This window comes from Mercurialis annua, linkage group LG3 (assembly GCF_937616625.2).
Source record: "Mercurialis annua linkage group LG3, ddMerAnnu1.2, whole genome shotgun sequence".
NCBI classification, from domain to species: Eukaryota; Viridiplantae; Streptophyta; class Magnoliopsida; order Malpighiales; family Euphorbiaceae; genus Mercurialis; species Mercurialis annua.
In genome coordinates this window covers 57,323,878-57,350,817 of record NC_065572.1, presented here as the reverse complement: position 1 = coordinate 57,350,817, position 26,940 = coordinate 57,323,878, and the positions used below count along the sequence as shown (strand labels likewise).

The 26,940-nt window shown below is 30.1% G+C and overlaps 1 protein-coding gene across 2 annotated transcripts; it reads left to right on the top strand.

The window, feature by feature from the left end:
* Positions 1-18,690: 18,690 nt before the first annotated feature.
* Positions 18,691-26,500, top strand: LOC126674459 (small RNA 2'-O-methyltransferase-like). Of its 2 annotated transcripts, none has more exons than XM_056105191.1 (10): positions 18,691-18,832; positions 19,389-19,699; positions 20,367-20,456; positions 20,808-21,262; positions 21,368-21,607; positions 22,265-23,217; positions 24,555-24,706; positions 24,821-24,937; positions 25,575-25,697; positions 25,913-26,500. In XM_056105191.1, the coding sequence occupies exons 2-10, from the start codon at positions 19,427-19,429 to the stop codon at positions 26,363-26,365; spliced, it is 2,856 nt and encodes a 951-aa protein (XP_055961166.1). In that variant the 5' UTR covers positions 18,691-18,832; positions 19,389-19,426; the 3' UTR covers positions 26,366-26,500. The 2 variants fall into 2 exon arrangements, with proteins under 2 accessions (XP_055961166.1, XP_050224861.1); XM_050368904.2 differs by having other exon boundaries at positions 20,799-21,262; positions 25,913-26,499.
* Positions 26,501-26,940: the final 440 nt, after the last annotated feature.

Genomic DNA, 26,940 nt, shown 5'->3' with positions numbered 1-26,940 from the left:
GTTTTTAAACATGTTTAAATCAGAATTTAATATGCTAATAACCTTAAAAAAATTGATTATGAGTCTTTAAACTTTCCGAGTAACAGTATTTTATTTCAATCAAAATTATGCGTATGTGATAATTGATATTTGTTTATTAATATTAAATAATGTTTTATTATTTATATAAACACATAAGCATCAAATAATCAACTTAAATTTATGAGCTTAGTAGCCAAAATTTCTTCTTATTAAAATTTAGTGATGAAAATAAAATAAAAAAATCTTGAGTAAAAGTTTATACTGTAGGTGCCAATTTTAAAAAGTATAACGGTTCATCACAAAAATACAGTATGGAAAAAAAAAGGTATATTTGAGTTTATGAACATGGCATATTTGCACTAAATAAATAGAACTAAGTTGGCATATTGCATAAATTTTCAAAAGTTTATACTGATACATAGACTGATCTAGCAACTTGCTAGACTATGTAACCAAAAACAGCAGATATTACCATACCAATAGATAGCTAAAAGAAATTGTCATCCGGGCGATTTTCTCTATAAATCATCATTAGATGTTTCGGTTCCTTATTATTTTTTACTTGTCCGGAAAATAAATATCTACACATAATTTGTTGAATTTCTGCATTTTAATAGATTATGTATAATTTTTTTGAAGGTCTAATGCCTTAAAAAAATCATGATCTTATAGTCCCTTTTCGATCCTACCCTGACGTTGAATAATTGTTAATTTTACCCTATTTCACATTTTATCGTTTTAATTGTATTCTAATTTTTTTGATTAAATGATAAAATCATTAAATCAACTATATTTAAAGATAAAATTAAATTCATTTCCATTTAAAAAGTACAAATAAGTGCTTTATTTTAGAAACTAACTAAAAAACCATAATTAAATTAAAACTAATTTGAATTCTTAATTAATTTAACTAATTTAAATAAATTTTAGACATGTATAATTAATATATGCTATACATGGAGAACGTTTTTAAATTTTTTTCAAATAAAAAAGATGTCAATTTAATATTTCAGGGTAAAATCGAAACATAAAATGCAAAATAGAGTAAAATTGATAAGTTTTTAACGTTAGGGTAGGATTGAAAAGGGGTTAAAAGGTCGGGGTTTTTTTAATTTAGATCATTATTCATTCAAATTTTTTACAGGTAAAATGATTGGGAAATTTATGCTCCAAATTTATAGGTAACGAGTAGTTGACATCACAATCAAATTTCCTACCAATTAATATCTTGAACATATTAGTTTTTGTCAATTAATTTAAATTATGATAAACTAATCTAAATTTTTGGCCAGCTCTTTCTATTTATTTTTAAAACTAATATATTTAGTTTAATTGATGAACATTTAAAAGTTTAAGAGACTAATTAAAAAATAACTAGTAATTTTTAAATTAACTTGTGGTGTGTCTTATCTTTTGGTCAAAATTGAAGCTCCAAGTCATGATAAATTAAACAACTTTTAGTACAAGTAGTCGGCTCTGAGTACCTCCAAATGCAATTCTTGTTTGTTAGTTTTTCTTTTTAGTCAAATGCATATTTATTTCCATGTATGTAGTATCATATAATATACTAGCTTTAGACATGTGCGTTGCACAATATTTATTTAAATTTGTTATTTTTATCAATGTTTTAAAAATACTAATAAATAGTACTTTTTTGTATTTATAATTGAATAATTTTTTATTTATGAACTAATAGATATCTATATTTCATTTAATTTTAATAAATAATTATATAGTATTTTTTATTCATATAAAAAATATTCAATTAAATAGATATCTATATTTCATTTAAATTTTAATAAGTAATTATATAGTATTTTTTGACTTGAAATTAAATGAAATATAGATATTCATAACTAAAAACTTTTGTTTAATTTTTATTTTAATCACATTTTCTAGAAAGATATAACTAACGGAATTTTAATAATCAGGCATTTTCAAAAGTTAGTATTTTTTCAAAAAAAAAAGAATTTGATAAATTATTTTTGAAAGATGTATGAAAAGTTATTCTACATAAAAAAGATGGATTCTATATCAATTATTTCAAGTCAAAAAATGAATGATAACCAAACTATAACCTTCGAATGTATTAAAATTAATCATAGTTCTAGCAATTGTTACCGAAACTGAACTTATTTTTATAATTTTTATATTGAAAAAAGTGTTTCAATTGTAATCAAAACAAAATGAATGCAATGAAAACTATAACCTTTTAAATATTAATCACAACAGTTAGTTTTTATTTACTACCAAAACTAAATTTAGTTTTAGTTACTATTTAGATTCTCAATTATTACCAAAACAAAATCAATTTATCAGACTTAATTTTGATAATTTTAACTAATTATTCATAATTTTTCAATTTATTTGTTGCAAACTAAACTTGCCATCCTTATATACAGTAAATGTTATATGTGGTCGGAAATTAAATGCAAATATATGAGTTCAAAAAAGTGAAATTTATATTTTTTTACTATATAATTATAAAAAGTTACTATATAATTATATATTTTAACATGATTAAAAAACCTCTTACGTTTTTTTACTCAAATCTTCATAAATTTAATATATATTTTCCTTCATCATGGCAAGAAAAATGATGCCCAACTAATAGATTTTTGCATAATTCTAATCATTAAAGAGTCTTGGCACGATTTCTTTTACAATTCCAACTTTGTCATTTGTAGCTTAACTTGCTTCCTCAATCCTCATATATAATTATAGAAATTTGAATTTTGTCTTAATCAATAATCTATAAATAAAAACTGTTTATAAAAAGCGTTAAGCATCTTTAAAAAAAATTATAATTCCTTTACTCAAACTTTCATTCATAATCATTCACCTTGTTCTTAAGAAAAAAATTGAATATAAAAATATAAAAATTACTTTACGAAGCAAATTATCTTACCATTATATTGGTTCGGTCATTTTCTCTTATTAAAAACACTCATTCATATAAAGCATGAAGCTTTTGTAATACAATTAGATTCTTAACTTTTTATCTTAACATTGGAGCTTTTTAATTATACATTAATAGTCTTTGTATCTATTGGTATTGACAATTAACAATTGGCAATTTTTTACTATTTATAAAATTCAAAGTGAAAAAATAAATTAATCGACTTAGATATTTGTAAAGAATTATTAGGTTAACAAGAGAGATTACAGAAAATAACATCTCTTTCAATTTGGTTAGACTCGTCTCCTATTCATTTCTTACCTAATTCTAGCAAAAACAATCAATCTCGAGCAATCAACATAATTTTCAATAATTAAAAAAAGGAAAAAGACGTTAGCTTGTAATTATCTTTAAATTCGCTTAACACATACAAAATAAATTAAACAAAAATAACAAAAATTCATAAACAAAGTACTGAAATTATTAAATTATTAATAAATTAATTACCTTTTTATTAACGAAGACAATTTCCATGTTTGATAGTTGATAATTGATATATCTTTGGACCTTGGAGCTCCCATATTTTCATTTCATAACCTAAAATAGAATAAAATGTTAAAGATTAACAAAAATATATGCAAAAAAAATATGCAAAGAAAAAAATATATACTCACACAATCTGAAGTTATTTTGTGATGTACATATAGAGTATATATATTAGGCTCCAAAGGTTCAAAAAAAAAACGTATGAGATTGTAAGAAACATAAAGACATGACATTTATGTCTATTCATTGCAAAATAGCCGTTTTATCATTGCAAATTAAAAATATAAAATAAAAAAAATTTTGTTGTTTAAAATTGTACTCTATTCAAGAACATTAGCCAACAATTTACTAATTGTAGTGTAGTATTAGGTAATATGGATAAAATATATCATTAAAAACTATTTGTAATTATTAGCTACTTAGTCTACATCACAAACCATGAAAATAAATTTTAAATCATTTTATATAAAGGCTTAATCCTCAAAAAATGCCAAACCTATACGTCTTGTGTCAATTATAGCCAAACCTTTAAAAATCACCAGATTTAGCCAAATCTTATATGTTCTGTTTCTTTTTTAGCCATTTTTGAATCGAACCGGTTTTTATGACACCGTGTAGTCCACGTCACCGCCAACTAAGCAATTGGCTGGCATGACAACTGAAATATTTAAATAAATTTTGGCTATAATTGACACAGAATGCATAGGTTTGGTATTTTTTGGTGAATAAAACTAATTTTAAAATTAAATAATTAAATGATTAATTATATTATAATAAAATTCATTTATATTTAAAAAATAATATTTTTATTTAACGCTAATTAAAATTAATTTATTTTTGTACTAAATTTAAATAATTCTAATAAATATTTTTTACATATTTGATGGATATATAATTAATTTAAATTCTATTAAAAACAAAAAATGTCATATTCATCTTAAAATTTATTTTTTTTAAATTCCAGTCGTCGGTTCTTTGACACCGCTGTCGTTTGAGACCCAATTGTTCGTCTTCCAACGAGCAATCTGAGAGTAATATACACAACAAACATACGACAGTGTTCGTAATTAAACTATACACACATAAATATAAAAATAATCACTGAATAGACTGCTTATTTAAAGGACGAGTGTAATTATTTTCTCATTTTTTTTCTTTAAAAAGTGAAGCTTATTGTGGTGTAATCAATATATATCATGATGTTTATAAGTATAAACGCATATGTTATTTTACTCGGCATAGCCAAAAACTTACCTTAATTTACACATAACTATTTTATTTATTACCTAAATCCAGTCATATCAAGATCTCAACATTAAAAATAATAAATCAAGTTCAAAATTATCATGAACATTAAATCCTTTCACCAAATTTAATTCAACATTAATTCCTAAGTAATATATTAATTCATTTTTTTAATTGCATATTCATTAAAATATATTATAATATAAATTTATTAGGTTTAATTAGGTTTAATAAAAAATTAAAATTAATTAAAATTAGTATTAAATAGAAAATATTAATTATTTTTAAATATATATAAATTTCATAAATGATATAATTAATTTACTAATTATTAAACTTAAAAATTGGCTTGAATTTAAAATTAGTTTTATTCACTCAAAAAATACCAAACCTATTTTTTTTGTGTCAGTTATAGCCAAACCTTATTTAAATATTTCAGCTGACATGTCAGCCAATTTCTTAGTTGGCGGTGACGTGGACGGCACGGTGTCAGAAAAACCGGTTCGATTCAAAAATGGCTAAAAAAGAAACAGAACATATAAGGTTTGGCTAAATCTGGTGATTTTTAAAGGTTTGGCTATAATTGACACAAAACGTATAGGTTTGGCTAAAATATTTATATTATTTAATAATTCACAAAAATAAATTTTTGAATTGTTTTATTTAAATACACTAAAAAATCCAAATTTTTTATTTATAATACTATGTGTTTTGTGTTTATTATCTGCAGTGACCTTACCCATAATTATGGCTTAAAAATAAATGATTTCTATAAAAGAATTAAAAGATAACTAATGGAAATAAAAAGTTTAAGAAGGTTTTAGCCTTCAATTTATTAGTATGTCTTTTAAATATGGATTATAAATCATATATGGAAAGGTTAGGAATATCTAATTATCAATTATTGTCATAACTTTATATTATTAAAGAAGGAAAGAAAAAAACGTAAATGAAAAGTGTAAAGATTTAATTCCATATAGAAGGATCTTTTAAAAAGATTTGAAAAAACACTAAATAATTATTAGCACTTAATGTAAGTAATTGCCATTTACATTAGCACAAATGAAAGAATTGAAAAAAAAAATGGTAAGAACCAATTAAAATATGCCAAATGTCAACCATTTGGAAAAAATGTCCTGCTTTATGACCCTCTGATAATTCTTTTTTAAAAATAGTATTATTAATTTTGTTTTCTATTATAAATTTTTTATATGATTTTCTACTAATAAAGTTCAAAATAATTTATTTAACTACATAAATATTTGAATATTGCATACTAGATTTATTCTTAAATAAAATGATAATAATGAGAAGATACAGACATTGTAGCTATTAAGAAAAATATATAAGTATAGTACTTATATAATGAATCCTTCTTTATCTGCATTTAAAGAAAAAATATTACCTTTTTATCCGTTACTATTCTTTGATTTCCTTTCATTTAACCTTTTTTTAAATTAACTATAGATTATAATTAGTGTCATAGAAATTTAAAAAGTTTGTAATTTAGTGATAATATGTAATATTTTTCACCTTTAAAAATTTAATTTATCAAAATTTAGAGAATGTAAAATAATAAATTCAATATGGTTTGATTTTTATTTCTTAGTTTGATAAACTGAACTGTGCACACAAATTTTAATTTATTTTCATCAAATTAATGTATTGCATATAATTAGCATTAAACAAAAGAAATACTAAGACCCAAGTGAATGTTATCAAATTTCAACAATCTTCAATGCAAATAAAAATATAACTATAAGGATGTTAAATAAATAAATTATTATCATATACCAAATAAAAATAAAGAAGATTAAATAGATTTAAACTATTATTTGTTACTACCAAAAATTAAAAAATTAATTTTATCATTAATATTATCTTTTCAATTCCACTTATATATATATAACATTACGTAACCATGTTAGCAAAATCCAATAACATTATATTAGTAAGTTTACAAAATTAGATAAAGAAACTAATTTATACATTAAATTTGATAATTTTATATTACCAAATGAAACGAAATGGTGTACCAATTAAAAAGATATTACCAAATTAGATTAGAAAGTGTCAATTAATTTAATTTCTTAAACATATATTTTAGAATGAAATCATTATTGATTTTTCTTTTCCAATTTTATTACTAAATAAATTAATATAATTATGTTAGCAAACCAAATACAATAATATTAATAATTTTACTAAGTTAGATTAACAAATCAATCTTATCATACCAAAGAACATGTAACAATTCACAGAAAAAGATATTACAAACTTAAATTAGGAAACCAATGAATACATTAAATTCATCAAAATTACCATAGCAATTATAATTAAATGTTATTGCAATTTTAAAGAGATAATGGTAACTTTATAGCAATTTTACATAAAAAAATTATTACCAAATTAGTTCAGCAAATCAGTTAAATTTTTCCATATTAATTGAAAATAAAATATTTAAAAAATTTAAAAGAAAAAACAGATATGAGAATGATTATGAGAGAGTCAATATTATAAAGAAAACAAAATTAAAATACCAAACAAATAACTAAGAGAATGATTATGAGATTATTATTAATTAAATGGACAAAATGAGAGAACAAAAATATAAAAATCAAAATTTTAGAGAATAAGGTAGAAAGCTGGTGATAAGAATAATATTTTTAGATGGACTCATTATTAACTTTTTTTCGTAGCTATTTTTTTTTTTGATGTGTGCATGTTATGCTCAGCAAGTCTTTTCAATGTCTGCATAAGAATATTAATAATTAGTACAAAACATTTGATTGATAGAACAAAACAAAATTGAAACAGCAAATAAACTATAATAAAAAAATTATAGTAAATAAGAGAAGAAATAAAAAAAACTTATTCGAAAAGTTAGCAGATAAAAGTAAAAATATGCGTACATATAATGGTGAATTATTGGTAAATCAATTTTTTTTAACATTAATGCATTTAAAACTGTTTTTAGGTCTCAATATATTAAAAAAAAACAACAACCTTTAAGTTTGTTACTAAAATAATATAATACCCTATTTAATTAGCCATAAGAGACATATTAGTATATGAATTATTTCCTTTTAATTGTCCTTTTTGAGTTTTTTTTTTAAAATATTTATCAATTAATTACAACTTACAAGTTTCAATGATAAATTTTAAATTTTTTTTCTTTGTTGTCCTTCAATTTAATTAGTGGAGTAGAGAGAACATATGTTACATGTGGACTTTTAGTATATTATGTAAGGTTATTTGGTTATTTATATAAAAATGTATGACTTTTTTAATATGTTGGCTTCACTAAAAATAGACAATTAAAAGAGAACAGTGTGACTAACATTCATAGACAATTGAATAGAAAAGCATCAATTGACAACATTTTTTTTTTTATAATTTAAAAAGGGGGAGCGCTTGTGGGAGGAATCAGCCCTACGAATTGATAGAGTAAATTATTGATTTTACCATACTCATTAAAAAAATGTATTAAAATTGATAAAGGAAACATATGGTAACAAAATGTTTGAAAAAAAATATATGAGCAAATTAGATTAGCGAATTCGAATTAATACCTTAAATGTGTCAATCTTACCATACAAATTAGAAAGAAACATTATAGTAATTAAAAAAAAATACTCTTATCAAATAAGATAGACAAACCAATTAAATATTTCTGTACTAATTAATATGAAAATCATTGCGAGAATATTAATTGCTATTATTGAAAGTTTAATAATATCTTTTGTCGAATTTAAGGCGGAGTACTCTCCAATTAGGTAATTTAATATATCTTTTATAGCTATTCTAAAATTATTAAAATTAATACTAATCAGGGAACAAAATAGAGAGCTTTAAATTATTGTTTGTTACCGAATTTAACTTTTAATTTACTTATCGATTTCGCCACTTAATTAGTAGAATATAAACATGCTAATAAAATATAATAAGAATAGTAATTTTACCAAATTAGATAAACAAACTAAGTTATACATTATATTTGGCCAAATTTATCATACCAAATAAAAGAAAATGATGTGACAACTAAAAAAAATATTACCATATTAGTAATTAGATTAAAAAGTGTCAATAATATTAATTTAATTTATTTAACATATCGTTTAAAATAAAAATATTAGTAGCGTTTGTTTTCCAATCTTACCTCTTAATTAATAGAATATAATCATATTAGAAAAAAAAACTAAATAAGATAATATTTGTATTTTTATCAAATTATATTAACAAACCAATTGATACATTAGAAAGGTGATGATAAAATCTTATGATCGCTAAATTATACTATTTTTAACGGAAAAGAATAACAGTAATAATAATAGCAATGATGTTTATCCATCAAACAATAATAATAGTTTTGAATGAACTTACTATTAACTTTTCTTTAGTTCATTCTTTCGTTGCGCGCATCTCTATCAATTCTGAGCAAGTCTTCTAAATGTCTGCATAAAAATTAGAGTAAAACATTTGATTAATAAAAAAAATAAAAACAAAAACAACTGAAGAACTATAAAAAATATAGTGGAAAAAATAAAATATAGAAAATTTCTCTGAAAAGTGAGTAGTTTGTAGTGGAAGAAAAATAATGATATGGGAATATATAATGGTGAATTTTGAGTGAATCAAAGGTTTCTAATATTAATGCAATTTCAACTGCTTGTAGGTTTCAACTTTCTATATTCAATGGAAAAACTATCGTTTTTAAATTGGTTTTAGAAACATCAGAATTAGCCATTTTTTTACTAAACAAAGTTAGCTATTGGTAACGTATTTTTTTGTCGAATGCATTTTTCACTTGACATTAATAACGTTTTAGCATATGAAGAACTATATTCAAATAAGACAAATCAATAGCAAGTTGACTACTAAAAGAGAAGAGCATCAACTAATAAGGTAAGAAAATAAAAAACGTCATGTCTCCTCCCCCTCCTCCCCTCCCCCTGAACCCTAAACCTAACCCTAAAACCTTCACCAAAAACCAAGATTCAAGCTCTTCATCCCGAGCTCAGGCCAACCACGTCGTCTATTTCGAAAACTTTCCCCGCTCATGGAATTACCTAAACCTTCAGAATGCTTTCGAGAGATATAACCTATATGGTAGGATTTCAATTGCGAGGAAACTGAATTCTGCTAATCGTTGCTTCGGATTTCTAAGGATTGATTCGAATATCGATATTGACTGGATTATTTCACAGATTAACATAATCTCCATTGGTAAGTACAGACTGCGTGCTTTTATTGCTAGATTTCCTGAACCTAAAAAAACCAAACCTGTTAGCAGCGTTATGCCTGTTACCTCAGCTCCGATATTAAACCTTCCGAAGCTAGCTACACATAATTCACTTACAGACGGACGTAAATTCGCCGATGTTTTGCGAATACCCACAATCCTGGAAAAAGAAACGAAGGAATCAATCTCTTATTTTCACTCGGAATCGTCTAAGGTTTCTGTTTGGTTATCCAATTCTATCGTTGTTATCTTGAAATCCCCAAAATCTCTCCGCACTGTTAATGATTACCTATCCGAATTAGGTATTGATTTTGAGAAAATATCAATCCTTGGTGGTCCTGATATTCTGATTACGTTCCCTTCAACTGATGCAGCAGCTCGTTTCCTACGTGACAGGCCTGGTTCAAAGGATGGTATAATTCAAGCTGCATGTAAAGCTGAATCCTATGAAAAATCTTCCAACCGCCTAGCTTGGATTAATATCTCAGGGTGCCCGTTGAATTTATGGACTGAGGATTTTTTCATGTTTATTGGTAACTTGGTTGGAGATTCTATCACAGTTCATGAAGAAGTTGTTTTGAAAGATCGTCTTGACGTAGGTGCAGTCTTAGTCTCGTTGAAAGGTCCTCGATTAAATAGACACTTGCAGATTACTTATAACAATCAGACTTGTTTGGTTCATGCTTCAGAAACCGATAGAGCTATCTCCTTCTCTTCGGACGATGATGACTCTCAATCTGCGTCAGAGTTAAATTTCAAAGAGGAACACTTTGTTGATAATGAAATCAACCTTGTGGTTTCTGATCTTTCACCTTCTAATTCTCCTTTACTATCTCTTTCTTCTTCTCCCACCTCCACTTCTATCCTAAACAGCAACAAGATCCCTTTTGCAGCAAGGGATAACCTAGACAGCAACAAGATCCTTTCTCATGGAAAGGATACCTTTACAGACAGCAAAAAAATCCCTTTGGAGTCAAGGGATACCCTTTTATCCGAGGATGAGGTGTCAAGTAACCCATCTTCACAGCTTCTCAGAACTGATCAGGTAATAGAAACTGTTGTTCAAGACACATTCGAAAACAATGGTGTTAATGAAGCTCAGCAAATACACAACTCAGGATCTCAACATATCTCTGAACAGCCATACTTTGTAATGAATGTCCAGATCACGCCATCCAACACCTTCGTCAAGGACTCTATTGCTAACGTCACAATCCGGAAAAACAAAACAAAAAAGAAATCGATGGAATCACCAACTGCATTTTCTAAAAAGGAGCAGAATCAGATTGCTCAGTTTATTCAAACTGACGAGGAGCAGTGTCAGTTAACCAACCCTATTTTGAACTGCAGTAATGTTTCCACTTCCAAAAGAAAGTCCAAGAAATTTATTTCTCCATCAGGTACCCTGTTTTCAGAACCTAATGGTCGAGCTGACTCTTCAAAATCTGAGACTTCGGAAGCAGATTTTGTAAACATGAATAGACTTATTCTTTCAGCAAGGGAAAAAGCAGAAGCTGGTTCTTTTGAAGAAGCCTTGAAAATTTGGGATGTGGGGCACTCATTAGGTTTCTTTAGTCATGACGCTAAATTTGCAGCTGTGAATCAACTTCTCAAAAACATGGAACAAGATTTGGAAAACCAAAAATCTTGATCTTTAGTTTTTTTCAAGGTTCTTAAATCTTATTATGTCGATGCCCTTTTCATTTGTCTCGTGGAATTGTAGAGGTGGTTTACTTAGCCATCGTAAGCAATGTTTCATTCGTAGTTTGGTTAATAAACATAAGCTTTCTCTTTTTGGTCTGGTGGAATCCAAAAGAGAAGTTATTGACGCTTTTCTTGTTCGAAAGCTTTGGCCGAATCTTGATTTCAGTTTTGATTGGGTGCCCTCAATTGGAGCTTCTGGCGGTCTTTTAGTAATGTGGAATTCTCTGCTTTTACACAATGTTTCTATCACCAAAGGTTCCCGATGGATTTGCTTGGATTTCACTCATAATTCCTTCATAATCCGGCATATACTTATCTACGCAAGTAATAATGCTTCGGAAAGACTTTCTCTTTGGGCTGATCTTCTGCCCCTCACCTTATTCTCTGGGTTGGTTTTCGTTAGTGGCGACTTTAACGATATTTTGGATCCAAAAGATCGTCTTAACTGTGTTGGATTCTCCCCTTCTATGTTGGCCTTCCGCGACTTCATTAATGATTCAGAATTAATCGACCTCCCTCTTCAAGGCCGTTCTTTCACTTGGAGAAATTCTTACTCTAGATCGAGAATAGATAGGTGCCTTGTTTCGGCTTCAGCTGCAAATACGTGGAGATCTCTTTCCTTATCTGCGTTGTCTGATGGTTTTTCTGACCACATTCCGATTCTGATCCAAACAGAGATTCAAATTGACTGGGGCCCTAAGCCGTTTTGCTCTATTGACGCTTGGTGGGATCACCATGACTTCAGTCTATTTGTTTCGAACTCTTGGTTGTCTTTTTCTGCTGAGAATCCTCCTATGCCTTTAATTCTGAAATTGAGAGAGCTTCGTTCTAAGATTCGGACTTGGAATTCTAATGTTTTTGGCGACCAAAATAAGAAAATTTCAGACCTTGCAAGTGAAGTCTCTAGGCTGGATATAATAGCAGATACTCGGCCTTTATCAGACGTAGAAGCAGCTCATTACGCCGAGCTAAAGTGTGATTTATGGAGAGCTGAAAAATACGTGGAGAGTTTATGGATTCAAAAATCAAGATTAAAGTGGTGTGTTAAAGGGGATAGAAATTCAAAGTTCTACCACAGCATGGCTTCGATTCACTTCAGGAACAATCTTATTTCTGCGATTAAGGTTGGTAATGCTACTTTCTCTAAGCCGGCCGAAATTAGATCGCACATTAAATCTTTTTTCTCGGCCCTTTTTGATAAACCTCATGTTGTCCCATATAATATTTCTGGTCTTGTCTTCAAACATCTTTCCTCATCTCAATCTGCGAGTTTAATTAAGTGTTTTGATGAAGCGGAGATATTTTATGCTCTTTGTTCTTGTGGTGAAAACAAAGCTCCGGGTCCAGATGGGTTCAATTTCTTTTTCTATAAGCGTGCTTGGCCGTTTATTAAGAAAGACATATTAGAGCTTTTTAATTCTTTTTTCAGCTCAGGTACGTTACCGCAAGGATTAAACTCTTCTTTCATAGTCTTAATTCCTAAGGTTCCTGGTTCATACAACATAAAAGATTATCGTCCCATTAGCTTGATCAATGGTATTTACAAATTGCTTTCGAAGTGCCTTTCTATCAGACTTGCTCCCCTTTTACCTTCGGTGATCTCTGAACATCAACACGCTTTTGTTAAAGGTAGGAGTATCATGGATTTCTCTATGATAGCAAATGAATTAGTTCACTTTGCTAGAAGGAAAAACGAACAGTTTCTTGTTTTGAAGTTGGATTTTCATAAGGCATTTGATAGTCTTGATTGGAACTACATGCTTGATGTGATGCGTTCTATGTCCTTTCCTGATACTTGGATTAAGTGGATGTCTGTTTGCTTATCTTCAGCATTTTCCTCAGTCTTAGTAAATGGTAGTCCAACAGATACTTTTCGGTTGAAGAGAGGAGTTCGTCAAGGAGACCCCATTTCGCCTTATCTCTTTGTGCTCGCTGCAGAAGGTTTGAAAAGCATCCTGCAAAAATCAACAGAGAGGGGTCTTATTTCTGGGTTCACCTATTCTGATGTTTTCGATCCGGTTTCAGTGCTGCAATTTGCGGATGATACAATCCTTTTCCTGCAGTTTGATCTTGTGCAACTTTGCACCTTGACTCGCATTCTTCGCTGCTTTGAGTTAATTTCTGGTTTGAAAATTAACTTTCATAAGAGCTCCTTGCTTGGTATCCATGTTTCTGACTTTGATTTGGCGTTAGCGGCAGAGATTATTGGCTGTCGCATTGAAGCTTTCCCCATAAAATACCTCGTTTTACCTTTAGCCGTGCGCAGAACTCCTATTTCTACTTGGGACCCTATCATTCAGAAATTCAAGTCAAAACTATCTCTCTGGAAGGGCACTTTGCTCTCGCCTGCAGGTCGGTTAGTTTTGCTGAAATCTGTTCTTTACAGCATTCCCGTTTATTTCATGTCTATTCTTGCGATGCCTGTTAGTGTTCAAACAGAATTAGAATCTTATATGAGGAGATTTTTATGGAAAGGGGATACTAGTTCTAGAGTGTTCTGTAAGATATCTTGGAATGCTATCTGCCGTGATTTTCGTGAAGGTGGTCTCGGAATTTGCAGTTTAAAAACAAGAAACCAAAGTTTGTTACTTAAATGGTTATGGAAATTACGTTCGGGAAACAGAAATTCTTTGTGGTTTGGAGTGGTTTCCTCATGTTCTTCTTTTAATGACTGGAATAATCTCCTAATTGGTAACTCCAATCACTTATCGTATATTTGGAAAGGTATTAGACGTTTGTGTTGTCTGGACCCTTTGGTTTGGCAGATCTTCTTGTCGAATGTGGGTTTTGTTATAAGAAACGGAGAATCAATTTCTATTTGGCACGATGATTGGTCGGGAACCGGATCAGCTGCTACTGTTTTTCCCCGCCTGTTCCAGCTCTCAAACATGAAAAATGCAACCATCAGTTCAGTCAGGTCTTCAGGATGGCGTTGGAGAAGACGTCTCAGGCTCAACGAATCTGCTCAATACCAAGACCTGCTACTGCTGTTCACTCGTCACGCTGGGTATGCCGTTGCTGCTGTTGAAGACGATGATATCTTCTGGAAACATGGAAGCAGAGGCTTCTCAGCTGCAGCTGCAGCTTCTTTATTGATAACAGGAATTCACTCCCAGCCTCTTGATCAACACAGGTCGGATTTATTTAAAATTTGCTGGAAATCAGAGGTTCCTCCTCGAATAAAGGTATTCCTCTGGACTGCTTTACACAAAAGCATCCCGTCTTTAGCTTTTCTAGCTTCGCGTGGAATTATTAGAGATGGTAATACAACTTGTGATCTCTGTGCTGAATTGGAGACTCAAGACCATATTTTTTTGCATTGTATCTTTGCAAGAAAAATTTGGTTTTCGTTTTTTCAAAAAATGGATCTAGCTTGGGTAATGCCCTCTTCTCTTGATGATTTTCTCATTCAATGGAATGCCATTATTTCGTATGGTGGTTGCTCCAAACTTTGGACTAATGTTTGGATTATTTTTATTTGGGAAATTTGGAAGTGCCGTAATAGAAGAATTTTTCAGCATAAGGATTGTTCTACAGAAGATGTTATTTTTCGAAGTCTTATTAACGTGGGTTTCTTTTACAATAGCGCTCACCCTTCTTTTGTTTACTCGGGTTTAGATTTGTATAGAAACCCCGATAGCATTTTCTTTTCTTAGCTTTTGTAAGCCTTTGGCTTAATTTTTGTTTTTCGGTTTTGCCTTTTTTTTTTGGGCTTTTAATATAATCTTATTCATCAAAAAAAAAAACTAATAAGGTAAGACAATTAATGTCATCTTAACAAATAGTTATAATTTATTAATATGTTTTTTTTAATATAATATATTAGTATGTATTCATCAAAAAATAATATTGGTATGTTTTAGAAAAGGGAATAGTTTCTATAATAAATGAGGAGACTAAAAAAACGTAACTGAAAATTCTGATAACTATTTTTACCTTTTTATTTATTGATATGCATATAAATATGAGGAATTTGCACAAAACACTCCTTTTTTTAATTTATTTGTTCTAAATACCTCAATTTCAAAAATTTACTTTTTTACTCTATTTTTCTATTATTTTTAGTTGTAACTCAATTAGCAAAATAACTTATTTGTATTTTTACTCTCCTTCTTTTAAACACATGCATATCTCATTTTCCTTTTTTTTTCTCTCTCCTTTTTCTCTTTCTTCTTTCTTTTTTCGTTTTTTTCTTTTCTCTCTCCTTTTTCTTTTTCTTTCTTCTCATTTTTTTTTCTCTCACTTCTTTTTCTCTCTCTTTTTTTTTTCTTCTTCTTCTTCTTCTTCTTCTTCTTCTTCTTTCCTCTGCAACTTTTTTTTCTTCGTTTTTCTTAAATCTGCTTTTTCTATTTTCCACATTATACAAATGAACTCCAAGACAAAGAAATTTGAATAAAAAAAAAGTTTAAGAGATAATATGATGGTGATAGATGAGAAAGTTCTTCTTCTTCTTCTTCTTCTATTTTTTTCTTTCTATGTTGTTTTAAATTATTTTAGCATCGTTTTTTGGAATTTTTTACAACTTTTTTTGAAAAAATCGTAATGTTCTTCATTAATGATATTTTGACCTGATTTTCAAATGTTTTAAATTAATTTTAGAAATCGTTTGAAACTGTTTTCTCGAAACTGTTTTATACTGTTCGAAACCTTTGTAAACGGTTTGAAACTGTTTTATACTGTTTGAAACTGTTATTTTTTAAACTGTTTGAAAGTGTTTTTTAGAAACTGTTTTAGACTGCTTGAGATCTTTGGAAACGGTTTGCAACTGTTTTATACTGTTTGAAACTTTTGTAAACGGTTTGAAACTGTTTTTTTGAAACTGTTATTTTTTATGTAAACGGTTTGAAACTGTTTGATACTATTTGAAACTGTTATTTTATAAACTATTGAAAAGTATTTTTTAGAATCTGTTTTAGACAGTTTGAGACCTTTGTAAACGGTTTGAAACTGTTTTATACGGTTCGAAACTGTTTTATACGGTTCGAAACTGTTTTTTGAAACTGTTATTTTTTAGACTGTTTAAAAGTGTTTTTTAGAAACTGTTTTAGACTGTTTGAAACCTTTGTAAACGGTTTGAAACCGTAATTGAAACTGTACTTGAAACCGTTTGAAACCTTTTTTAATAGATTTTTAATGAGAACAAATAAATTAATAATTTACAGTTTTCTTTGTTTTTTAAGAAAGTTATGATCGTTAGATTTGAATTCGAAGTGAAATTTGAAGCTATTTGATTAGGAATTAAAAATTCGAGCGGATCGAAATTAAATTTTAAAGTCACTATAAATTTTTAAAAAGTAATGATAGAATTAGAGAAATCAATTTGTTGAATTGTTATGAGCTGAAGATTTTAAATTGAATTGTTGATTTGTTGTTTTTTTTCTCTTTAAATGAGCTGAGAAGAGAAGAAGAAGAATAAGAAGAAGAAGAAGAAGAAGAAACTTTGAATAAAGTGTGTTAGGTATAAGTGGACTATAAAAAATAAAGAGCAGAGTAAAAAAATAAATGGTTGACACGCGTGGGGTATATAAATCAAGTTAGAATTTTAGGGTTACTAAATGCTAATATTTTTCTAATCTAGGTAATTAGCTAATTCTCTCTATAAATATGGTTTAAAAAGAAAGGTTATCAAATTTAATGTCAGAATTGTTATCTTTTACAAAGAGATAAACCTAAATGGAAAGTCCATAAGTAATTCACTTTGCCTCTAATTAATAAAAATTAGTTTCACGTTTTTTTTGCCAAAAATCATTAATATGGAATTGTTTTCATAGTAAAATTATATTATCAATTAATTATTTCCATATCTTTGCCAAAAAAAAATTAATTATTTCCATATTAGTTTCTTTTTCTTCAAATGTCCATATTAAATTAATTGGTGCATAAATAAGATTGACAAATCATCAATCATCAATTTATATAATATAAGTAAAAATAGAAAAAAAATAAGTGAGAACCAATAGAAATGTGCCAAATGTCAACTTCTCAAATCATGGGAAAAAATATCCTGCTTTATATATATATAGTAGATAGTAGAAGTAGATTTGAATTAAATCCCTTTAGTTTTATTTAGCAGATCAAAATTTTATATTTTAAATTTTATAGAGATTAAAAGTATTTTTGTTCACAAAATAAAGCGTGTGTATTCCACACGCGTTGCTGCGGTTGGATTTTTTTACTCATCCTTTTATATATTTTTTAAATTTATATCATATATTTATTGAAAATAAATTTCTAAATCGATTTTTTTGACTTTAATTTGACACTATAGATAATTTTTTTATAACTAATATCTATAAAATTAAAACCATAAAAATTCAATTTATGTAAATTATAATGGAGGTGCCAATTTTAAAAAGTGTATACACTTAAATATACCTTTTTTCATACCATGTTTTTGTTTTCCACTTTAATTTATTACAAAATAATTTGATTTTTTTTATAATTAGGGAAGGGAGTACTTGTAGGAGGAATATTCGAGTTTTTTTACGCGAATAAATTGAGTTAGTATTAACGTATTTGACATATGATATTTTTTTCTTCTTTAAAATGATTATAATTGTCGGAATAGATATAAAATCAAACTAAATATAAAAATATTAGTTAGATTGATTTCATCCGTAAAATATTACTAATGTTTTAAAAAAATAAAGCAAAAAAAAGGGTTAATTACACCAAAAGTCATGACCTTTACACCTTTTCACAAAAATAACATGACTTTTAAAACGTGGCAAATAAAAAACATCACCATTTATTTTGTTGTAATTTCAATATTTGGAGCGTTTTTGCTGATGTGACAGGACATGCGATACACCCATCAAGTGTTCAAGTCAGCAAAATTCCATCGAAAAATGTGTCAATGTTGAATTTGAACATAAATAAAAGGTTGTGCCTTTATTTGCTACGTTTAAAAGGTCATATTATTTTTGTAAACATGTGTAAATATCATGATTTTTGGTGTAATTAACCTAAAAAAAAAACCTTCAACTTCATTACTTTTCCAATATTTGGTAATAATTAATTTTAATATATAACCACTTTCCCTCCTTTCTCTTTTCTTCTTCTTTCTCACACACACCAAACCAAAAACTCGACACTCAGTTCATACAATACAAGCAAACCAAAAAAGATTAGTGATACTGCAAATCTGCAAAAGCCACTCAAAACCCAATTCACAGGTATCTATTCTCTCTCCTTTTTAGCCATTCTTTATGCTAAAGTTTTGTACTTTGCTTGTGTTTTTTATTTTTATTTTTATCCAATTCTTTAAATTATACCCTTCTTTTCAATTGCATATACCTTTTTGTTTCTGGGTTTTCCATTTCACTCATGCATGAAATTTCTTACATTGTGGAGGTTAAAAAGTTGTCATCTTTATCTTTATTAATGGTGACCCTTTGGCTGCTTCTTTGTTTCTATGTTGTTTTTTTTGAACTGTTATTAATTGATTTTGTTATTAATAATCGAAAAGTTATACAACAAACGGTTGTCTCATGTCATTCGTGCAACAAACAATCAGACGTTTGCCATGTCGGAATATTTAATGATAAACAATACGATTAATATCGCAAATGCTCGTTGGTTTGCTGTAATATGAAATGACACAACCGCTGCATGAGATAAACACTCTTAATGATCACACGTTTTATATTCCCCTATTATCTTGGAAGTTTTAAAAATCACAATCATCCCATTACCATAATGACTGATCAAGTTTATATTCTTTGCTTTTAGTTTGAGTTATAGGCTGGAGATAAGCTAGCATTTTGGTGATGGAAACTAGAGAATGCCCAATTGTCACTATGAATAAGACCACTCTTACTCCTAAAGCTATTATACATCAAAAGTTTGGTAACAAAGCTTGCTATAAGGTAGAGGAAGTGAAGGAGTCCATTCAAAATGGATGTCCAGGCTTGGCAATCCCACACAAGGGCCCTTCTCTTTATCGCTGCTGCTTAGAGCTTCCCGAGTTTTCGGTTGTCTCGGACATCTTTAAGAAGAAGAAGGATGCTGAGCAATGTGCTGCTGAAATGGCTTTGAAAAGGGTAAGCTTCAGCTTCTTTTCCTTAGATTATTGCCATTCTATGAGATTTAGTAATGAGGGAAGTTGTGTAGTTTCTCTAGACACCACTTATATTTTTTATAAATTTGATTTTTGTTTTAGAATCCGCCTCATATTTTTGTTCTGTTCTGTTAGCTTTTAGCTTTTCTTTTTACCGCATTAAGTTAAAGTGTTAGTTGGTCGTTGTCTGTTGTTCGTTCCAGAATAGAAAATAGATTCTATACATTGACTATTTCTTAAAAAATAAGTTGTCATGTCTCTGTAATGGGGTTTGTTGATTTGGAATCACGCTCCGTAGGATTTGAACCTACGGCATCGGGTTTTGGAGACCCACGTTCTACCAAACGAACTAAGAAGTTTTAGGTCTTGATTCACCAAGCTTAGTTATTGCGGGCCCCACATAAACGATATCATATTCACATGTTTATGAATTTAATATAGTCATTTAGTAATTTCAGTTTGATCCTTATAGTTCTTGAGAATGCTCAGTGTTCACATTTTTTTTTCCAGTATGTATGATGTATTGTTTAGATGTTGTCTTATTTTCTTTTTCTATCAATATGTTGAGGTTTATTTGTTTCAATTTAAGAAGTCTATAGATTCTTATAATCTTCATCTCTAGTTTTGTCATTTATTTATTTATGATGCAGCTAGGCGTCGATCCTTCAGCTGATAATCATACTGAGAAGGAACCATGGGATGCTTTAATTGAACGTGTGGCATATCTATTCTCAAATGAGGTTGGTTTCCCGTATAGAAATGAATTTTGAACAGCTTGCTTTCTTCCATGCAAGGAACAAGCTCTTAATTCTTTTTTCTAATTAAAGAAACAATTCAAGAAGCATATTTGTATATCTTGGCTAAAAAAGGTCATACAGACTACTCAATTACCACTATTGTGCAACTATGCAGGGGTGTAAGTTTGATTTTATTTCTGCTCACGTGCACTGCTTATGTGGACATTTTTAATTAACTTAGTCAGACATTTAGTTTTTTTGCATGGTAGCATTCTCTTCTCTGTTATATGAGTAGCTATTATGTTGCTCTGACTTCTTGTGCTTTATTTTCTGTAAATTGTGAAGTTTCTTCAGTCTCTTCATCCATTGGGTGGCCACCTTAGAGCAGCTTTCCAGAGAGATGGTGATCTCTGTGGTTTTGTACCAGCATCTGTTGTTACTATATGTGATTCCAAATTAAGTAATTTATGTAAATTACTTAACCGAAAGGCGGAGTCAGATCCTTTATTGGCTTTGTCATTTGTCATGAGGGCAGCAACAAGATTGTCTGGGTCTGTTTTTACCTCCAAAGATCAGCTTTCAATTCAGAAACAACATTCATACTCTCCAGAGATTGTAGGGTCAATAGATATCACACAATCTGGTTCCTCAGATAGCATAAGAGTTGAAGGTTTACATATTCCAGCATCTTTGAATAAGATTATTCAGCCAGTGAGTCTTACGATATCATCAACTTCAACTGGCTATTTCCTGGATGCTATTGCGCAAAAACTTGGCGTGACAGATGCTAACAAGGTACTGCTCTCCAGGTAGGGGAATGTTATAATATGGTATAGTGTAGGAAGATGTTTCATTTGTAGTGACTCTTTAGAGTCTGGTGTTTTTCGAATGATGCTATATTTTTTATTCAACAGGACTATTGGTAAAGCTTCTTCCGAGATGAGATTATACTTTACTGCTCCTGAATCATTTGCATTGGATCTGTCAGCAGATCTTGGAAATTTGGAAGGTCTATATGAAGGACCTCTTAATGAAAGGGCTAGCTACTTCTGCTGTCAAGGTATATATGGTGATGCAATTATGGCATCAATTGGCTACACGTGGAGATCTAAAGATCTTTTCTATGAAGATATATCGCTGCAATCATATTACAGGTGTTCCTTTTATATCATCTATCTTAAATATCTTTGTTAGCCATCTTTTTCTTTTCTATGGTCTTCTCTCTACCTTGCTGCTTAAACCCTGTGATTGACTGTACTCTTTAGTATTTCCTTTATAAAGGATAACGGTTGGTTAATGTGTTAACACAGTTATGAAGTATACTATTTGGCATTGGTTGAATTGTGTCAATTAATTGTCATATATTTTACATAGAAAAGCATTTTGTTTTTTGGTATAATTTTGTGTGAGATCATTGTAAATTTTTTGTTTAAGATTTGCTACCTTGGTTTTCCATTTAATTGAAAATGTTGCTGTCTGCTGTTTGAGTTCTAAATGATTTGGAGGTTTGTTGATTGTGAGAGCTCTTAAAAGGTTGGAGAATGCATGTGTATGTTTTTGCTATTATAATTTATCTTAGGATAATGCTTTATTTTCACTTACCAATCCTATTTTGAGCATTGGTTAGTTGTGATGCCATTTAAATTTGGAGATTCCAACTTTTAGCTTATTAAGCTCCATTGCGCCGCCAAATTAATTTTTTCTTTTTATGCTGCATCTTTTTTAGTATGCTGTCACAGGAGTATGATGTATTCGTAATATTGAACTTGCAACCTTCTATATTATGATCATATTTTGATGGGCTTATACAGGATGCTTATAAGCAAGGTTCCCAATGGAAATTACAAGCTGTCCAGAGAAGCAATACTAGCTGCAGATTTGCCCTCAGCATTTACCACAAAATCAAATTGGAGAGGCTCCTTCCCAAGGGAAATTCTATGCTCATTTTGTCGGCAGCATCGACTGTCTGAACCTGTTTTTTCCTCATCAAGTCAACCTTTAAAAGTATCTTGCTTGTCAAGTTCAAAAAAGAAGGCGGATATTGCGGATGCAGATAGCCAGAAGCAAAAACATGCAAATGGTACAGACACTGCTAATGATAAGTCAGAGTCACCGGAACCAGGAAGCATATTTACATGTGAAATAAAAATATTTTCAAAGTGTCAGGACTTGATCATCGAATGCCCACCTAAAGAGATTTATAAGAAGCAGAATGATTCCTTACACAATGCTTCTCTAAAAATACTCACATGGCTGAATGAGTATTTTAAGGACCCTGGGATGCCTGTGGAAAAGCTAAACAACTTGGCTGATATCTTTGACATTCGATTTTATCCTGAAAATTTCTTTAAGGAGTTTTTATTGTGTCCATCTATTCACAATCTTCAGCATCAGGGGAAACAAGAAGGCAACTTGCCAGAAGCTAGAAGCGTGAATGAGCTATATGCTTCATCAGAAAAAGATGTTTGCTATTTGAAGATAGAGGGTTCAGATTCTGGAGTATACCCATCAAATGGGTCTTTATTATGCATACGTTATGATGTATCTTTGGTAATAGAAGGCCAGCACATGAAAGAACTTCTTGAGAGCAATGATGAATTTGAGTTTGAGATGGGGACTGCGGCTGTAATTTCTCCTCTTGAGGCTGTTCTTACACAGATGTCAGTTGGTCAGTCTGCTTTTTTCAGTACCGAGCTGCCCTCTCATGAGTTTGTTTTAGCGGCAGCTGATGACCCTGGGAAGATTATTTCATTGCTAACATCAAGTAAGTAGCCCCTTCTTCATGTCATTCATTTGTCTGCATTGCAGGGTAGAATATACGTTCTACAAGATGTTTGGAACTATGACTTAATAGTGATGATAATCAATCATTGCGTTTTTCTTGTGGATTGTGTTGTTTTGCTAAAATTTAGATTGATTAATAAGAAAGTTATATTATACTTATCTAATGAGGCATCCCGGGGATGTTTAAAAAAAAAAGAAGGACGAGTAGTTTGGAGATTAGAGTTCATGTCTAGTTTTAGGACTTAGAAATTTTGAACTGGACGGGGATGTTTAAAAAAAAAAAGAAGGACGAGTAGTTTGGAGATTAGAGTTCATGTCTAGTTTTAGGACTTAGAAATTTTGAACTGGACGATTGGTTTCTTTGCGGTTATTATGGCTGGAGCAAACACAGCATTAAAAGGGTTTGAACTTTGAAGAGTAAATTGAAGGACCATGTGCAGACCCCAAGGGCTTGAGATCTTGATCAGGAAGTCTTATGTTGACAGGTAGTGCATGACATATCAAGATCACATGGATTGTTGATATAAAATTTATATTGGCTGCTATGCGATGGTCATAACAGGCATTCAAGTATGGTTTAGGCTTCAGCAACCATTCAAACATAATTCTCTTTTATTCTAAGAAAGTTTAAGTTAATTTTATGTGAATAAACTCGTAATCTTTCACTAGATAATTAGTTGGATTTACATAGCTTTCTAAACTGAAATTGCCTAATGCTTAAGTCAACCTTTTGTAGCAACTGTGTGAAATCTGTGGAAAAATTCACTGTTTTTATGATGTCCCCCTAATTTTTTTCCAGTATCTGTTGGAATTCGAAAGTATTGGTAGTCATTGTCCATCCAGTTTTTTAATGGACTTGGTCTGCCTTGAACTGATAAAATTGGCATTCAAATCCTACTGAAGCGGTATTTTGTGGGAGCTTAATAATCGTGGTTCAAATTAAAGAATATTCTCATCAAAATTAGAGTCCAATGAGTTTGAAAGGGATACTCAATTGTTAAGTCTTGAGGCTTCAACTTTGATTATCTGAGGTTTATGATGCTTCAGATAGTGGAGGAGATTGATTACAATACTAGAACTATGGTTTCTTCTTATGTTTCTATAAAATGATTGAACTTAAACTCAGATTTTTGAGGAAAGAGTCGGCACGTATTTGGATTGTTTTATTCAATGGAAGAAATTTTCTAAAACATTTTTTTCTGTCATGTTTAGAATTTAACATGTACTTTTAGAATCTGAAGGTTGTTGATCTATTACATGCTACTTTCTGTTTATTACAGTTTCTGATCTAACAAACAGATAATTGTGCTGTGACAGAAACTTGCCACTTGGACTATTCTGCAACCTTGTTGTGTGTTACAGAACCCCCGGAAGAAAGAATGGAGCAGGCTCTTTTCAGCCCTCCTCTTTCCAAGCAACGGGTAGAATATGCCGTGCAACAAATCAAAAATTCTTGTGCTACTACTTTGGTACATCTAACATTTCTCATATTCTAATTATTAGTGCTTAACATTGGAAATGAAGTTTCCAATTTTATCATCTTTCGCTGCTTACTCTTTTCTCTTTTTTTTGTTTCTGTTCAGGTTGACTTCGGATGTGGCTCTGGAAGTTTATTGGATTCCTTATTAGATTATTCAACTTCTTTGGAGAAAGTTGTTGGCGTAGATATATCACCGAAGGCCCTCACCCGTGCTGCAAAGGTCTGTTCAAAACCTTCGCACATGGAAAATTTAATATTATAATATATGACACCATTTATTTTCTTTTAGTCACTCCTAAAGGTGTTTTATCACATTTTGGTACCATTTCAGGAGACTTTTCTGGGTTTAATATATGTGCTCATGTGTGTCTTATATAGGGTGGCACTTGATGTGCCTGAGATTCTGGTTACCTACTTACCTTATCGATCAATGGAACAAATTTTCATCGGCACCAGAACATATCTATGCATTTATAAATTCATTTATAATACGATTTTAAATATCAAAAAAGGCATACTTAGGACCCGTCATCCTTTCTTATTTTAAGAATTTCTAGGTCAAGTCTCTGAGTGGGCCATGGCATCTTGCTAAAGACTGCTCAAAAATTATGTTTTGGATTCCAATGATCTCTCGATCTCATAGGTTTGAGTTCAATTTTATGTAAGCATTTGTTAGGTGTCTACTAGAAGGAAAAAGTTTTTGTTTGTCATGAGAACACTATATATATAGGGACATCATTTACAGGGTGTTATCTTCCTTTCCGCACAATGAAGACATAGGCTTGCTGTTTTCTCCTTTTTTTTGGTGGCTGCAATTTTGACTTATGAATTATTGATACATAATGTTGATTCTACAGATACTTCATTCAAAACTAAGCATGAAGACGGATTCAGGCATCAAGTCTGCTGTTATTTGCGATGGCTCCATCTTAGAATTTGACTCTCGATTATGCGGATTCGACATAGGCACTTGCTTGGAGGTATTGTATTTTGGTTTAGTTGATATTGATTCATATAGTTTCTTTTGTTATTTTATATTAGAGGGGTGAATATATTTGGATCAAATAGGAAGGCATCATTATTTACGATATGTGTGCCGCTTAATAAATAGTTTGCTTTGCGATAAAGAAAATTGGTTCTCGTTTTGTTTTCATTGCTCAATTCATCTCTTCATGCTGCTTCTGAAAAACTATAGGTAATTGAGCACATGGAGGAGGACCAGGCCTGTCAGTTTGGCAATGTTGCGTTAAGTTATTTTCGTCCAAAGATTCTTATAGTTTCTACCCCGAACTACGAATATAATGTGATTCTCCAAAGATCTACTCTTACAAACCAAGAAGAAGATTCAGATGAGAAAACAGAGTCGCAATCTTGTAAATTTCGCAACCATGATCACAAATTTGAGTGGACTAGAGAGCAGTTCAATAATTGGGCGACTGAATTAGCCGGACGAAACAATTACTGCGTCGAGTTCAGTGGTGTTGGTGGTTCTGCAGATGTGGAACCGGGGTTTGCTTCTCAGATTGCCGTCTTTACGAGAGGGATTCTATCTCAAGAAGATCATACTTCAAACAATGAGAGACATGCACATAGTTGCAAGGTTATATGGGAGTGGGACAATAATAACAGAACTGAGTCTGCCTTTTGACAAATAGCTGAACACTCAAGTTTTTTAATCCCTTTTTTTTGGAGAGGTGGCCAGAGATTATTAGTTTATCACACTGATGATTGCACAAAATTCTGAGATGAAAAGAAAAAGGAACAAAGGGTCAACGCGCCCCCTGAACTTGTTACACGGGATCATCTAACCCATTTTATACTTTTTTGAGCAACTAACCCCAAAACTCTTCATTTTTGGGTCAAATAACCCCATAATTTATATTTTTATTTTAAAAAATAGATTTAAAATTATTATATCGCAACAATTAGGGAAATATCTAATTACTTTTTTGCATCCCTCACCTCCGATTTGTATTTTACGCGTTTTAAAAATACAATTATGGGTTATTTGACCCAAAAATGAAGAGTTTTGGGGTTAGTTGCTAAAAAAAGAATAAATTGGGTTAGATGACCCCGTGTCACAAGTTTAGGGGGCACGTTGACCCTTTGTTCAAAGAAAAAGGTCCATCTTGGCCTATATATCTAATTTATGTTGAAATCAGAGTAATGAAGCAGAAAACAGTCTTAATTATGTCAGTTAGTGTAAAATTGCTAAATTATAGG